General features: G+C 49.9%; 1 protein-coding gene across 2 annotated transcripts; it reads left to right on the plus strand.

Moving 5' to 3' along the window:
* The first annotated feature begins 429 nt into the window (after positions 1-429).
* On the plus strand, positions 430-11106 carry Set (SET nuclear proto-oncogene). 2 transcript variants are annotated; one of them, XM_050155070.1, is made up of 6 exons: positions 430-1064; positions 7483-7540; positions 8102-8348; positions 8442-8726; positions 8818-8964; positions 9406-11106. In XM_050155070.1, exons 1-6 carry the CDS (start codon positions 956-958, stop codon positions 9427-9429), a joined length of 870 nt encoding a protein of 289 aa, XP_050011027.1. In that variant the 5' UTR covers positions 430-955; the 3' UTR covers positions 9430-11106. The 2 variants fall into 2 exon arrangements, with proteins under 2 accessions (XP_050011027.1, XP_050011029.1); XM_050155072.1 differs by lacking the exon at positions 430-1064 and adding an exon at positions 5743-6161.
* The last annotated feature ends 1295 nt before the right edge of the window (positions 11107-12401 follow it).

A 12401-nucleotide genomic window follows, 5' to 3' on the forward strand; every position in this document is an offset into this window, starting at 1 on the left:
TTTTTTTTCTTTTAGTTTTTTGGGGCAGGGTTTTGCACTCTAGTTCAGGCTAGTCTGAAATCTGCTAACCTCCTCAACTTCTGAGTGCCAATATTACAGCCTAAAAGGCTGTGGTAGTGCACGCCTTTAAATCAGTACTCCGGAGGCAAAGGCAGGTGGGTCTCTAGTTTGAGGACAGACTGGTCTAAAAAAATGAGTTCCAGGACAGCCAGGGCTACATAGAGAAACTCTGTCCTGAAAAAATAAAAAGCAAAAGTAAAAACAAAAAGATGACAGACTGAGCCAGCACATTTTACTTCTCTGATTCAATACCTTTTGGGTAGATGGAATGGGTGCGCCAAGTCTTTCCTCCCCTCCCCCGCCGCAATTTTTGTAATTCTCGCCCGGGAATCCCTTTTCTTCCAACACTCATCTGTCCCTCCAAGCGGCGATCTGCACCCTCGGAAAGAGTCTAGCCAGACGCACGAGTAGGGGGGGTTGGGAAGCGTGAGGAATGTTCCAGACCGAGGTGAGGCAACAGAACGCATCAGAGTCAGCTGGAGACCAAACTGGGGCGTGAAGGGAAAGAGGAAGAACTCTCGATGGGGGCCGGGCGCGAAGCGCAGGGGCTCTGGGGGGCGGGCAGGGCCACCGGCCGCGGGCTTCCCAGTGCAATCCCGGGTTCAAAGGCGGCGGGGCACTGGTCTCGCTGAAGCCGCCCCCTCCTCCAACGCCAGGAAGCCCCCGCCGAGAGCAACTCAAAGAAGTTTCTGCTGATTGGAGGGAGGACGAGGAGGCTGGAAGAAGGGGCGTGGGGGTGTGTGTCCCACTGTCATGTAAATATCCCCCGCGGGCAGGGCGGCTGCGAGGCCGACTTAAATCTCCCGCACCTGAGACCGCCTCAGTTCCTGCGAGTTTCTTCCTGCTCTCTGCGTCTGGCCTCTGGCCTCTGGCCTCTAGCCACTTCCCTCGTGTCATGGCCCCGAAACGGCAATCTGCGCTTCTGCCTCAGTCCAAGAAACCCAAATCGGCTCCGTCCCCGAAACTGGAGGACAAGTCTGCCTCTCCCGGCCTGCCGAAGGGAGGTAAGTTCCTCCATCGCTTCATGGCTGATCGACTCTGTGATTGGCTTTTTTCTTCCCCGATCCTTCTGGAGATGGGACCCCCACAAACTCTCCCGAAAGGCTCTCAGCTCGGGGCAGCGGGGAATGAGGCCGATGTGAGAGAAGGAGCGGAAAGCGCGGGACTGGGGAACCCGTGCACGGGGGACTTCCTCTGGCCCGCGACACCACGTGGGACCCAGCTTGCTCTTCCCAACCCCCAAACTCTCATTTGGAGCTTTGCGCGGGTCGATGCACCACCAACCATTCTGAGACTTCCCCATCCCTCCAACTCCGAGGCTTGGAGGTTCAAGCCCTCTTAGGTTGGTCTCCCTGTTGCTGCAGCCGCCACCCACAACTCTGGCCTGAATAACTGCCACCTCGTGTGGCTCCCAGCTTCCTTCTCCCATCCTGCCCGAGCAAAGCTCGTCACGTGACTGGCTCCCAGACTTGTGAGACAGCCTCTCGGTTGCCCTCCAGGTACAAACTAAGACTTCCGGTACCGAGGACCCTGCCCACTTGGTCCCCACCCACTTCTCCGGGTTCCCCACGTGGTGGTCTTCCTCTTGCACTTTGAATGCTAACCACCTAAACGCTTGGGTGTTGCATTCTCTCATCCCCCCTGCCCTGGATACCGACTTGTCCTCTTCCGGGAAACCCGTGTCTCCCCCACCCTGGGGTGGGGGGAGTAGATCGCTCTCTAGCTTCTCCCCCTCAGCCTAAGCTCCTATTAGAAGCTACTGTTGGCCGCGTCCAGTGACACCCCTCATTTTTTCATTCAGATCGTCTTTTTTTGTGTTCGACTTCCTCTGTTGACCGTGAGGGCTGCGTTTCTTAGACGCAACTCCGAGTCGTAGTATGGTGGAGTTTTCCCGCGCGGTTTGGGTCTGGTATAGGGCGGGGAAGCCGAGGGAAAGTGGCTGAAGTTTCGAGCTACGGGTGGAAGGAACACTAGGCACCGAGTGAAGCGGACATCTCAGTACTTCTGTGGTCCTGTTTCCCTTTGCTGTGATTCAGTCCCTCGCCTTTCAAATGGCAGACAGAGAACTGCCCTATGTCCCAGGAGTGATAAAGACACGGGGGTCTCTGTGTGCAGCCCTCCTTGGCCTGGCACTCAGCCTGTCTCTGCCATGCTGGGATTAAAGGCAGCACCATACCTGGCGTTTTCCCTTTTTTAAAAAAAGGAAATCCCAAGTTGGTCTCAAATTTGTCAGTGAGGGTGACCTTTAACTTTCTGATCCAGAGGCGAGCACCTTAATGCCCAGGTCCTGGTGGATATGGAGCCCCAAACTTGCTGCATGGTCTTCCATTTAGTTTACTGGCAAGGGATGGGAGGGTGCAGCCCTTAGTTCTCCGGAGTGTGCTTAGTGGACACTAGTGGTCTGCCAGGCCTGTACTCAGCGTCAGATCACAACAGGCCTTGAGCGTTTGGTGACTTCCTGATAGCATTCATGCCAGGCCTCTCCCATGTTTATCTCTCACCGTTCTGCGTCGTTTTCCATTTCCTAGTGATCTTGCAGTCGTCTTCCGATAAGGCCCCTAGAGCCCCTTCTGTGGATCAGGTACTTCATTGATACCTGCTGTGTGGGGAATGGTACCCACCCGCCGGCTAGGCTTTGTGGTTAAAAACATTGGTTTTTCAGACCAAAGTTTTTCCTACGAGTATCTCATTAAGTCTGTGTAATGAGGTATATAGCTTGTAGTTAAAAAAGGAACGGTTGGGCACAGCTTTAATCCCAGCACTCGGGTGGCAGAGGAAGGCAGATCTCCGTGAGTTCAAGGTCTACAAGAGCTAGTTCCAGGACAGGCTCCAAAGCTACAGAGTAACCCTGTCTCGAAAAACAAACAGAAGAACGATTGGAGAGGTGGCTCGGTGCTTAGGAGCACTTTGGCCTGGCTGAAAGACTTAGATTTAGTTTCCCAGCACGCACTTGACAGCTCAGGGAGGAGCAAGCATCCTCTTTGCACCTGGAGCATCCTACCACTACACTTATATATACACACACAAAACACTCTTGCTTGTAAAGTTTTCGCAGGGCGGTGGTGGTGCACGACTTTAATCCCAGCACTCAGGAGGCAGAGGCAGGCGGATCTCTGTGAGTTCGAGGCCAGCCTGGTCTACAAGAGCTAGTTCCAGGACAGGAACCAAAAGCTACGGAGAAACCCTGTCTCGAAAATCAAAATCAATCAATCAATCAATAAAAAGTTTTCAATGTTTTTATAATACAGAGGGAAAGAACCCGACCCATCGTTCTTAGTAGGGTTGTATTTCGTGTCTGCCAAGTGCTGCTGTCAGTTGTGTCTCTTAGGCCACATTTAAAACATTGATGGTTTGCGGGGGGAAGAACTCAAGGGCAAGACCGTGCTGGTCTACGTAGCTAGTTCCATTCCCCCCCTCAAAGAAAAATTTTGATCCCGTTTCTTGTAAACTTCAGTTAGGAGTGAGGCTTTGTGGGTGGGAGCCAGAGGAAAGCCCAGCAGGCACCAGGCCTGGGGTTCCAGTCCCATTACCTTGAGTTTGAGTAAAATGTACTTTGTATATTGTTCTATATATGTGTTCAGTTTGAGGCTGGGATGGTTGGGTGATGGGGGCTGGTCTAGTAGGCACCAGGGCCTAGGTTTAACTCCCAGCACTTAATGTCTATAAAACCTACTTTATATTGAGTGAGGGGTGCATGAAGATATAGCTAACCAATCCCAGCCGTGATCCATAAAAATGCCCTAGTGAGGTGGCCGGCAACATTTTTTTCCTGTTGCACACTATCCCAGGCTGACACTAAATCCTTCTGCCACGGTCTCCTGAGTCTCCCTACTTGCCTGGTTTTGTTTGTGGAATTACCCCCCCCCCCTCCTCCGCCTAGTCAGGGCTTTTCTGCAACAAACCCTAGCTGTCCCAGAACTTGCTCTATAGACAAGGCTGGCCTCGAACTCGGAAATCTGCCTTCCTCTGCCTCCCCAGTGCTGAATGGGATTAATGACGTGTGTCACCACCACCCGGCTGTGTGGAATTTCTTGCAGTTGTGCCAGGACCTCTTGAAATTACCCATGCATGGTAAAAGTGTTACCAGAGATTTAGCAAATGTCACAGATCACAAATTTTATCCCTCTGCTTTTTATTTTGTTAGGTATGTCCCTCTTTAAGGAACCTGTCCATAGTTCCATAGTTGTATGGAGGTCCCTGTGCTTGGGAGCTGTGGGAGTCTTTAGTGAATGTCGACAGGTTTTTGGTTTGGTTTGGTTTTTTGAGACACGGTTTCTCTGTTGCCTTTTTTTTTTTTTTTTTTTTTTTGGTTTTTCGAGACAGGGTTTCTCTGTGGTTTTGGAGCCTGTCCTGGAACTAGCTCTTGTAGTCCAGGCTGGTCTCGAACTCACAAAGATCCACCTGCCTCTGCCTCCCAAGTGCTGGGATTAAAGGCGTGCGCCACCAACGCCAAGCTTCCTTAGTGGCTGTTGACAGGTTTAAGTTTACCAATTGCAATAGATGAATGGAATTCATTGAGCATAAGGTGCGCCAGAAGGCTTAGATGAATCTCCTGGAGTTTGTGAAGACTGTATATGGTGTATTATTTTTTTTTACATTTATTGATCACTCGCCATGAATGTCTTGACTATTAAAGCCACACTGCTTTATCTTTAAGAGCTGATAATAAGACGGGGATGCTGGTAAGTGGGTGAATAACTCAAGTTGCAGAGCACCCGGGTAGAAAGAGGGCTTTTCCAAAACCACGTGTTGAAGTACAGGTAGACAGAAAAGAGCTACTGTCTTTTCAAGCCCTGGAAAATGGTTTAAGCAGAAAAGCCTCCTCCCGACATAGTACTTAAGGGCTTTTTAATCTAAAACTGGTTTTCGCTGTTTTACCCTTTAAGAGCCTATGAACATTTCTCCGTTTGTCGCCTCTAAAACTCATCTCCGCTGAGATGGGCTAAGTCGAGCGAAGGACCTGTGGCAGAATGCCGCTTCCTACATTCAGAGGACTCAAACTTCAGTGTGAACCTTTTTAAGTAGGACGTGTGACAGCTTTTAAAATTTGAGAGTCGAGTGCAGAGACGCTTGACTTGGACAAGGGTACAGCAGGGTCCTGGGAGTAGACTGGATAGATAAGAGTTTGAGTTTTGTCCGCAGCTTCTCCATCTAGAAAAAAGGATGGAGGTGTCTCCCACTAAGAGGAAGGTCCGACCGTGCCCGGGGTGCAGGAGTCAGGCGGATGTGTGTAGTCTGTGAATTCCCAAGGCCTGCACTTCCGAGGGGCTGCCCGCGCCCCCTCTCCGGCGCCCCCCGGCCGCCCGGCGAAGGGAAGCCGCTCAGCCACCACGTGATGCGCGAGTATTGGGAAGAGGAGGCCCCGCCCCTCAAGTCACCGCGCGCCCGCCGCCGCGCGCAAACGTCCCGGGTCGGCTGGAGAAGGGGAAAGCGGGGGAGGGGAGCGCCGCGCGGGGGACGGACCATGCGTCGCGGAGCCGCTTCCTCCCGCCTCTCGTCCAGGCCCCAGTGTCCCCACCACCGCCACCACCACCCGCCACGGCCCCGCCCCCTGGCCCGCGGCCTCAGCCAATAGCTGCGCGGCGCGAGCGTCTCCGGCCGGGGGCGGGACTTGCGCAGGCCTGGCGCGCCTGCGCTCTGCCGACTGCCCCTCGCCGCGAAGAGGAGGAGGAGGAGGAGGAGGCGGTGGAGGAGGAGGAGGGAGGAGGAGGAGGCGGCTCGGGGCAATCGAGAAGCGAGCCGGAGCGCGGGGCGCGAGTCGGGAGTCCAGCCGAGCCGCCGCCGCCTCCCCGCCTTCAGCGAGAGCCCCGGCCGGGGGCCCGCCACAACGCGCCCGGGCCTGCCTCGGCGTCAGGCCCCGCGGGCAGCGCCAGGCAGCCAGGGGGAGGGCGAGCAAGTGAGCGCCGGGAGGAGGCGGCCGGAGCGAGCGGGCGCCGCGCGTGTGGCGTGAGAGGGAAGCCGCTGGCCGCCCCCTTGGCCGTCCCTTCGCTCCCCCTCCCCGCTCCCTGCCCCGACCGCGGAGGGCACCATGTCGGCGCCGACGGCCAAAGCCAGTAAAAAGGAGCTCAACTCCAACCACGACGGGGCCGACGAGACCTCAGGTGAGGACCGGGCGCGGCGGGGGCCCGGCCGCGCCGCCATCTTTCGGCCCGGGCCGCGGGACTGCGGGGGGCGCGCGGGGGCCCGCGGAGCCGGCGCCCTTTTTTTGTGCGGCGGGGGGCCGGGGTGGCGCCGTGGCGGCGGGCGAGGCGGGGGCGCTGCGGCCTGTGCGGCGGGCGGAGACCCCCCCTTTCCCCCGCCCGCGCTCTCCTCCCCCTCCCTCCCTCCCTCCCGAGAAGCCTCTCTTTATTGTGCTCCGCCATGATGCCTCGCTCCCATCAGCCGCCGCCACATGGTGCGGCCGGACGCAGCCCTGCGGCCCGGCCTCTCCCGCCGTCCTGCTTCCCGCCCGGATTCGGCGCCGCGGCGGGACCGGGAGCCTGGGTCTGGGGCGGGGTGGCGACGCGGAGCCGGCGCGAGGATGCTCCGGGCTGCGCGGCTCGCACGTCCCACGTGGGGCAGCCACACTCGGCCGCGCCGGGCGCGCGAGGGATCTGACCCGGAGGCCGAGGCTCGCAGGGCCTTCCACGGACCCTCAGGGCGCCCAGCCCTCGCCGGGAGGCTCGTTCTTAGCAAAGGGCAGCGGCGGAGCCCGGGGCTGGTTACCGGAAATGGACCGCGGGAGCGGGGCCCCCCTCACGCCCACTTGGCTTTGTAAAGGCCCTCGCAGTCCTCACTGGACAAAAGGGCACGAATCTGGAGCACACCTTCTTTCCTCCCGGTGCTTGCTAGTTTGGGGGACGGCCTTTTCCCAGTAAGTGCGTTCAGAAATCGCGCACGGCCGCGTGTGATGACCAGTCTCCTCGGGATTTGGTTGAAGGAGTTGGAATCGGGTCCCCGATCTCCCACTGCAGAGGCGGCTCTGATGGACTGGTGGCTGGCTAGTCTTTGTTGGTATATGTTGATAACCGGAATAGGCGGTGGCATTGTGTTTTAAAGCCGTTGTACCAGTTCGTAGTATCCGAATTTGTCATGGATTAGTTTCCACATTCAGTTAGCAGCTGACACATTCTCCTGCAAGTGTATAATGTGATTAGTAATAAACACGAAGTATTTCTGAATGAGGCTTAGCCTCTCCCTCACCTTTCATAATGAAGGCCGATGATTGAAGCCTTAAACTCTTAAAAAGTGATCCAGTAATGAAGCATTTTCCTGAGTAGGCTAGCAGATACTTTAATTTAGGGTCAAGAAACGAGAAAGTAATTTGTTAACTGCATGCTTGAGCACGTGGGGAGCATGCTTTGCAGTAAGCACATTTTCAGCACAGATCGGGAAGTGTAGCTTGTAATTTGTATTGAGTCTCATTCCTTTTTTGTTTTGCAGAAAAAGAACAGCAAGAAGCAATTGAACACATTGACGAAGTACAAAATGAAATAGACAGGTAAATTTATTTAATTCACTTTATGGAAGTTGTCTTGAGGATCTGATTGGCCTGCAGTCAGTCAAGGAAGGTTTTGGTGAATGTGTCCTGTTTCTTGGTCTATTGATAACTCCTGGTTAAAGTAAACATACCTCAACCTCCCAGGTGCAGGGAGACTGTAGGTTGGGTTTGCTTTTGGAGACTACAAAAATTGCCTGGCCACCTGGATTTTCATGGATAGTATGGCACCTTCGCTTAATACTTTGTGTTACTGGGAGGCCCAGTCTCAATAGCCTGAAATAGACTGTGCTGAAATACATACAATGTTGCCAGGATTGTAGATGCCCAGTGGCATCTGTGGATTTGGTTCTGAGAGGCCTGGGGGCTGTCGTGGCCCCTACGGGAGAATAATGTTGCTAAGATGTGTCAGTTTGGATATTTAGTTTTACTGTCTTCAGGGATAAACTGGGGAGTCTGCTTCTATACATTTTTGTTTGCAGTCCTGAAGCCAGTAAGAAATTTTGTGGTTGCAAACAGTTGTATCTGTCAGCCATCACAGTCAATATGCCTTCCTTGTTTCAGACTTAATGAACAAGCAAGTGAGGAAATACTAAAAGTAGAACAAAAATATAACAAACTCCGCCAACCGTTTTTTCAGAAGAGGTCAGAATTGATCGCTAAAATCCCAAATTTTTGGGTAACCACATTTGTCAACCATCCACAAGTGTCTGCACTGCTTGGGGAGGAAGACGAAGAGGCTCTGCATTATTTAACCAGAGTTGAAGTAACAGAATTTGAAGACATTAAATCAGGTTACAGAATAGATTTTGTAAGTATCGAACATCCGGTTTGCCGCTGAGAATGAATGTATGCTTTGGTATGAGAGTTGTTTATTGATTGCTAATCTTTTGATTTATTACAGTATTTTGATGAAAATCCCTACTTCGAAAATAAAGTTCTCTCCAAAGAATTTCATCTTAATGAGAGTGGTGACCCATCCTCAAAGTCCACTGAAATCAAATGGAAATCTGGAAAGGATTTGACAAAACACTCGAGTCAAACACAGAATAAGGCCAGCAGGAAGAGACAACACGAAGAGCCAGAGAGCTTCTTTACCTGGTTTACTGACCACTCTGATGCAGGTGCAGATGAGTTAGGAGAGGTCATCAAAGACGACATTTGGCCAAACCCCTTGCAGTACTATTTGGTGAGTTGGTTGATGTTCATTCACTTGAGGGTGTTAATGTATCCTACAAAGAGAGTTCAGTCCATAAAGGAACATCGCCTGGTTTTTTAAGGTTCCTGATATGGACGATGAAGAGGGAGAGGCAGAAGATGATGACGATGATGATGAAGAAGAAGAAGGCTTGGAAGATATTGATGAAGAAGGAGATGAAGGGGAAGAAGATGAAGATGAAGATGATGATGAAGGGGAAGAAGGAGAGGTAAGGAAACTTGTTAAACCCCTAGTGACTTTGGAAATTATATATATAAAGAATATAATAATAAAACTGCAGAGTATAATTAGAATGTGGGGAGATGAGGTATTAACGTGTGAGACTTTTTCTCTGTTTAAAGTTTAGTCTACATGTCTGTATTACATGTGATTTATCTGCAAAGATCAAAAGAGGGCATAGGATCCCCTGGTACTGAAGTTAAGAGTGATTGTGAGCTGCTATGTGGGTGTTGGGGTCCTAAAGTGCTCTTAATCCAGGAACATACATACTCTTCTTGATAGTGTTTGCTTAATGAAGATTCATATTTCACCTAGGAGAACTGGGTTCTCCACAGAGTGTTCTATGTTTGATAAGGTTTCATTGTGTGTTCAAAAGTAGTGAAAAGTCTTAGAATTTGCCCCGTGGTTGACTGGTCCCTTATTCTTTCAGGAGGATGAAGGCGAGGATGACTAGCACAGAAGACTGATGGATTCCGACTCTCTTTTTTTATTTTCTTTTTATTTTTTAAATTTCTCCAGTCCCTGGGAGCAAGTTGCAGTCATTTCCCTCCCGTCCCCAATCCCTCTTGTGCTCAGTCGCCCTGTTTCTGAGGTCTCGCTTCTCAATACCATGGTTCTCAACTTATTTTTGGGGAAATGTCTTGAGCAAAATACAATGGGAAAAGAATCTCCACTACTCTGTTCTACATTCATTTTTATCTTTTCTTGTCTTGAACTGTGGATTTAACACCACCACCACCGTGCTCTGTGGGAAAAAAGAAAAGCCCTCCAGCCCCTTTGGCTCTGCTGGAGGCTGGAGGGTGCTAGGCCCCTGTGTAGTAGTGCATAGAATTCTAGCTTTTTTCCTTTCTCTGTATATTGGGCTCAGAGATTACACTGTGTCTATGTGAATACAGACAGTTAGCATTTACCAACATGTATCTGTCTACTTTCTCTTGTTTAATAAAAAGAAGAAAAAAAGAAAAAAAGGGGGGTTAGAAGGTCAGCAAGGGTGGGTTTGAGGTGTCTGGGGGGGTAAGTGGGCATTGTGACAACATGGCTTCTCCTTTGGCATGTTTAATTGTGATGTTTAACAGACATCCTTGCAGTTTAAGATGACACTTTTAAAATAAAATTCTCTCCTAACGATGACTCGAGCCCTACCACTCAATGGGAGAATCAGCAGAACCTGTAGGGGTTTATTTGGAGTTCACATTCTCTGTTGTAACTTTATTTTTAATTTTTTTTATTTTTAGTTTTTTGGTTTTCACTGAAAGGAAAAGATGCTCATTTTAAATGTTGAAGTGTACAAGTTGCTTTGTTACAATAAAACCAATGTGTACACAAAGGACCGGATGCTTTTCTATCAGAACAGATGCTCAACATGACCTTCCGAGTTTGACCTGCATAATGACATCATGTCAAACTTTGTCTCCCTAACTTCATATTTTTTGATACGCACTTTGCAGGATGACCTCAGGGCTATGCAGATTGAGTTAAAGAGATGTGAATCATGTCTTAATGTCTCCGTAACTGGGCGATGTGGGTACAGTTTGCTGCAATGGACTTGTACCCATGATTTTTATCTCAATTTGGCATTTTTTAAACGGGCCTTTAGTTACCTGGATATATGGCAGCACCTGCTCCCACCATGTCACAGACCTGTTGCTCTAATGTCATCTGTACGAAGGACAGCTGCTGGCGGGTCTTCATTGGCAATTTGAACTGATCAAGGAATGGGCTTTCAGAGTCAGCAGTCTTTGGGGTGGTTGGGAGTGCACTGTCCCAGGTATGTAGCAAAGCTCTCAGACTCTGTGAATCTGGGTGGATAAAGTTTTGTCTGCTCAACGCCATTGTGCAGAGAATAATGTTTTGGAAAGCTACCTGATACATAAGCTTTTTAATGCTGTAAAATAGAGCTAAAATTAAATGCCACTTTTTCAGAGATGATTAATGGACAGCCTGGTCAAATTCAAAGCTTTTTGATGTATAAAACTTTATAAATGGAACTACTCCATCAATAGGCAAAGTGTAACCAAATCTGTCTAGATGGATAGTGTGTAATTTCTGCACAGGACTCTGTTTAGTAAATACATCACTGTATACGTCAGGAATCTTGCTCCAATAAAGGAACATAAAGATTTTTTTTGGACTGGGGTCATTCTCCTTGTTTTGTAGAGATTTAGAAGATGTACTAGTGGTTGGGGTACTGGGACTATTCTTTTGGTGGTGATTACGGCCCAGGTACAAGTAAAAAGCTGAGGTGTCTACCAGATCCATATACACTTGGTTGTGACATTGGGCAGTCTGGTGATTGAGGGAGGGTGCTGGCCTGGAATTCAGTGAATCTGACTTCAGGAATCAGTGCTGGGGTGTGTGTGCTGATTTAATTAAAATTAAGATTGTGGCACTAAGTCTTATGTCCCTTACCCCCTTTTTATTTTGTTTTACTTTTTGAGACAGGGATTCTCTGGCTTTGGAGCCTGTCCTGGAACTCGCTCTGAACTAGGCTTTGCAGGTGCTAGAACCACTGCCCTCCTGCCTACTTTTTTATTATTGATATTGAGCTCTAAGTTTTTCTCTGTTCCCTCCCTGCCTCCACTCCCCCCAATCCTTCCCCAAGGTCCCCATGCTCCCAATTTACTCAGGAGATCTTGTCTTTTCCTACTTTCTACTTCCCATGTAGATTAGATCTATGTAAGTCTCTCTTAGTGTCCTCATTGTTGTCTAAATTCTCTGGGATTGTGGTTTGTAGGCTGGCTTTCTTTGCTTTATGTTTAAAGACCACCTGTGAGTGAGTACATGTGATAATTGTCTTTCTGGGTCTACGTTACCTCACTCAAAATGTTTTCTAGCTCCATTTTCCTACAAAATTCAAGCTGTCTTTTTTTTTCTGTGTAGTACTCCATTGTGTAAATGTACCACATTTTCCTTATCCATTCTTTGGTCAGGGGCATTTAGGTTGTTACCAGGTTCTGGCTATGACAAACAATGCTGCTACAAACAGTTGAGCACATGTCCTTGTGGCACAATTGAGCATCCTTTGGATATATACCTAAAAGTGGTATTATTGGGTCTTTAGGAAGGTTTCCTAGTTTTCTGAGAAATTGCCACACTAACATCCAAAGGGGTTGTGCCAGCTTGTATTCCCACCAGCAACGCAGGAGTGTTCCCCTTTCCCCACAACCTCTCCAGCATTAGTTGTCATCAGTGTTTTTGATCTTAGCCGTTCTTACAGGTGTAAGATGAAATCTCAGAGTTGTTTTGATTTGCATTTTGGAGATCCTCTGATGTCCCACCTACTTTTTTTTAAATATGTATACAATATTCTGTCAGTGTATATGCCTGCAGGCCAGAAGAGGGCGCCAGATCTCATTACAGATGGTAGTGAGCCACCATGTGGTTGCTGGGAATTGAACTCAGGACCTTTGGAAGAGCAGGCAATGC

The sequence above is a fragment of the Alexandromys fortis genome, unplaced genomic scaffold, assembly GCF_014885135.2.
Source record: "Alexandromys fortis isolate MF-2015 unplaced genomic scaffold, M_Fortis_MF-2015_v1.1 scaffold_72, whole genome shotgun sequence".
NCBI classification, from domain to species: Eukaryota; Metazoa; Chordata; class Mammalia; order Rodentia; family Cricetidae; genus Alexandromys; species Alexandromys fortis.

Coding starts and splice junctions, on each gene's coding strand:
- Set (XM_050155070.1), top strand. CDS start 956: ATGGCCCCGAAACGGCAATCTGCGCTTCTGCCTCAGTCCAAGAAACCC. Junction 8,349..8,441: donor CAGGTTACAGAATAGATTTT/GTAAGTATCGAA, acceptor GATTTATTACAG/TATTTTGATGAAAATCCCTA. Junction 8,965..9,405: donor ATGAAGGGGAAGAAGGAGAG/GTAAGGAAACTT, acceptor TTATTCTTTCAG/GAGGATGAAGGCGAGGATGA.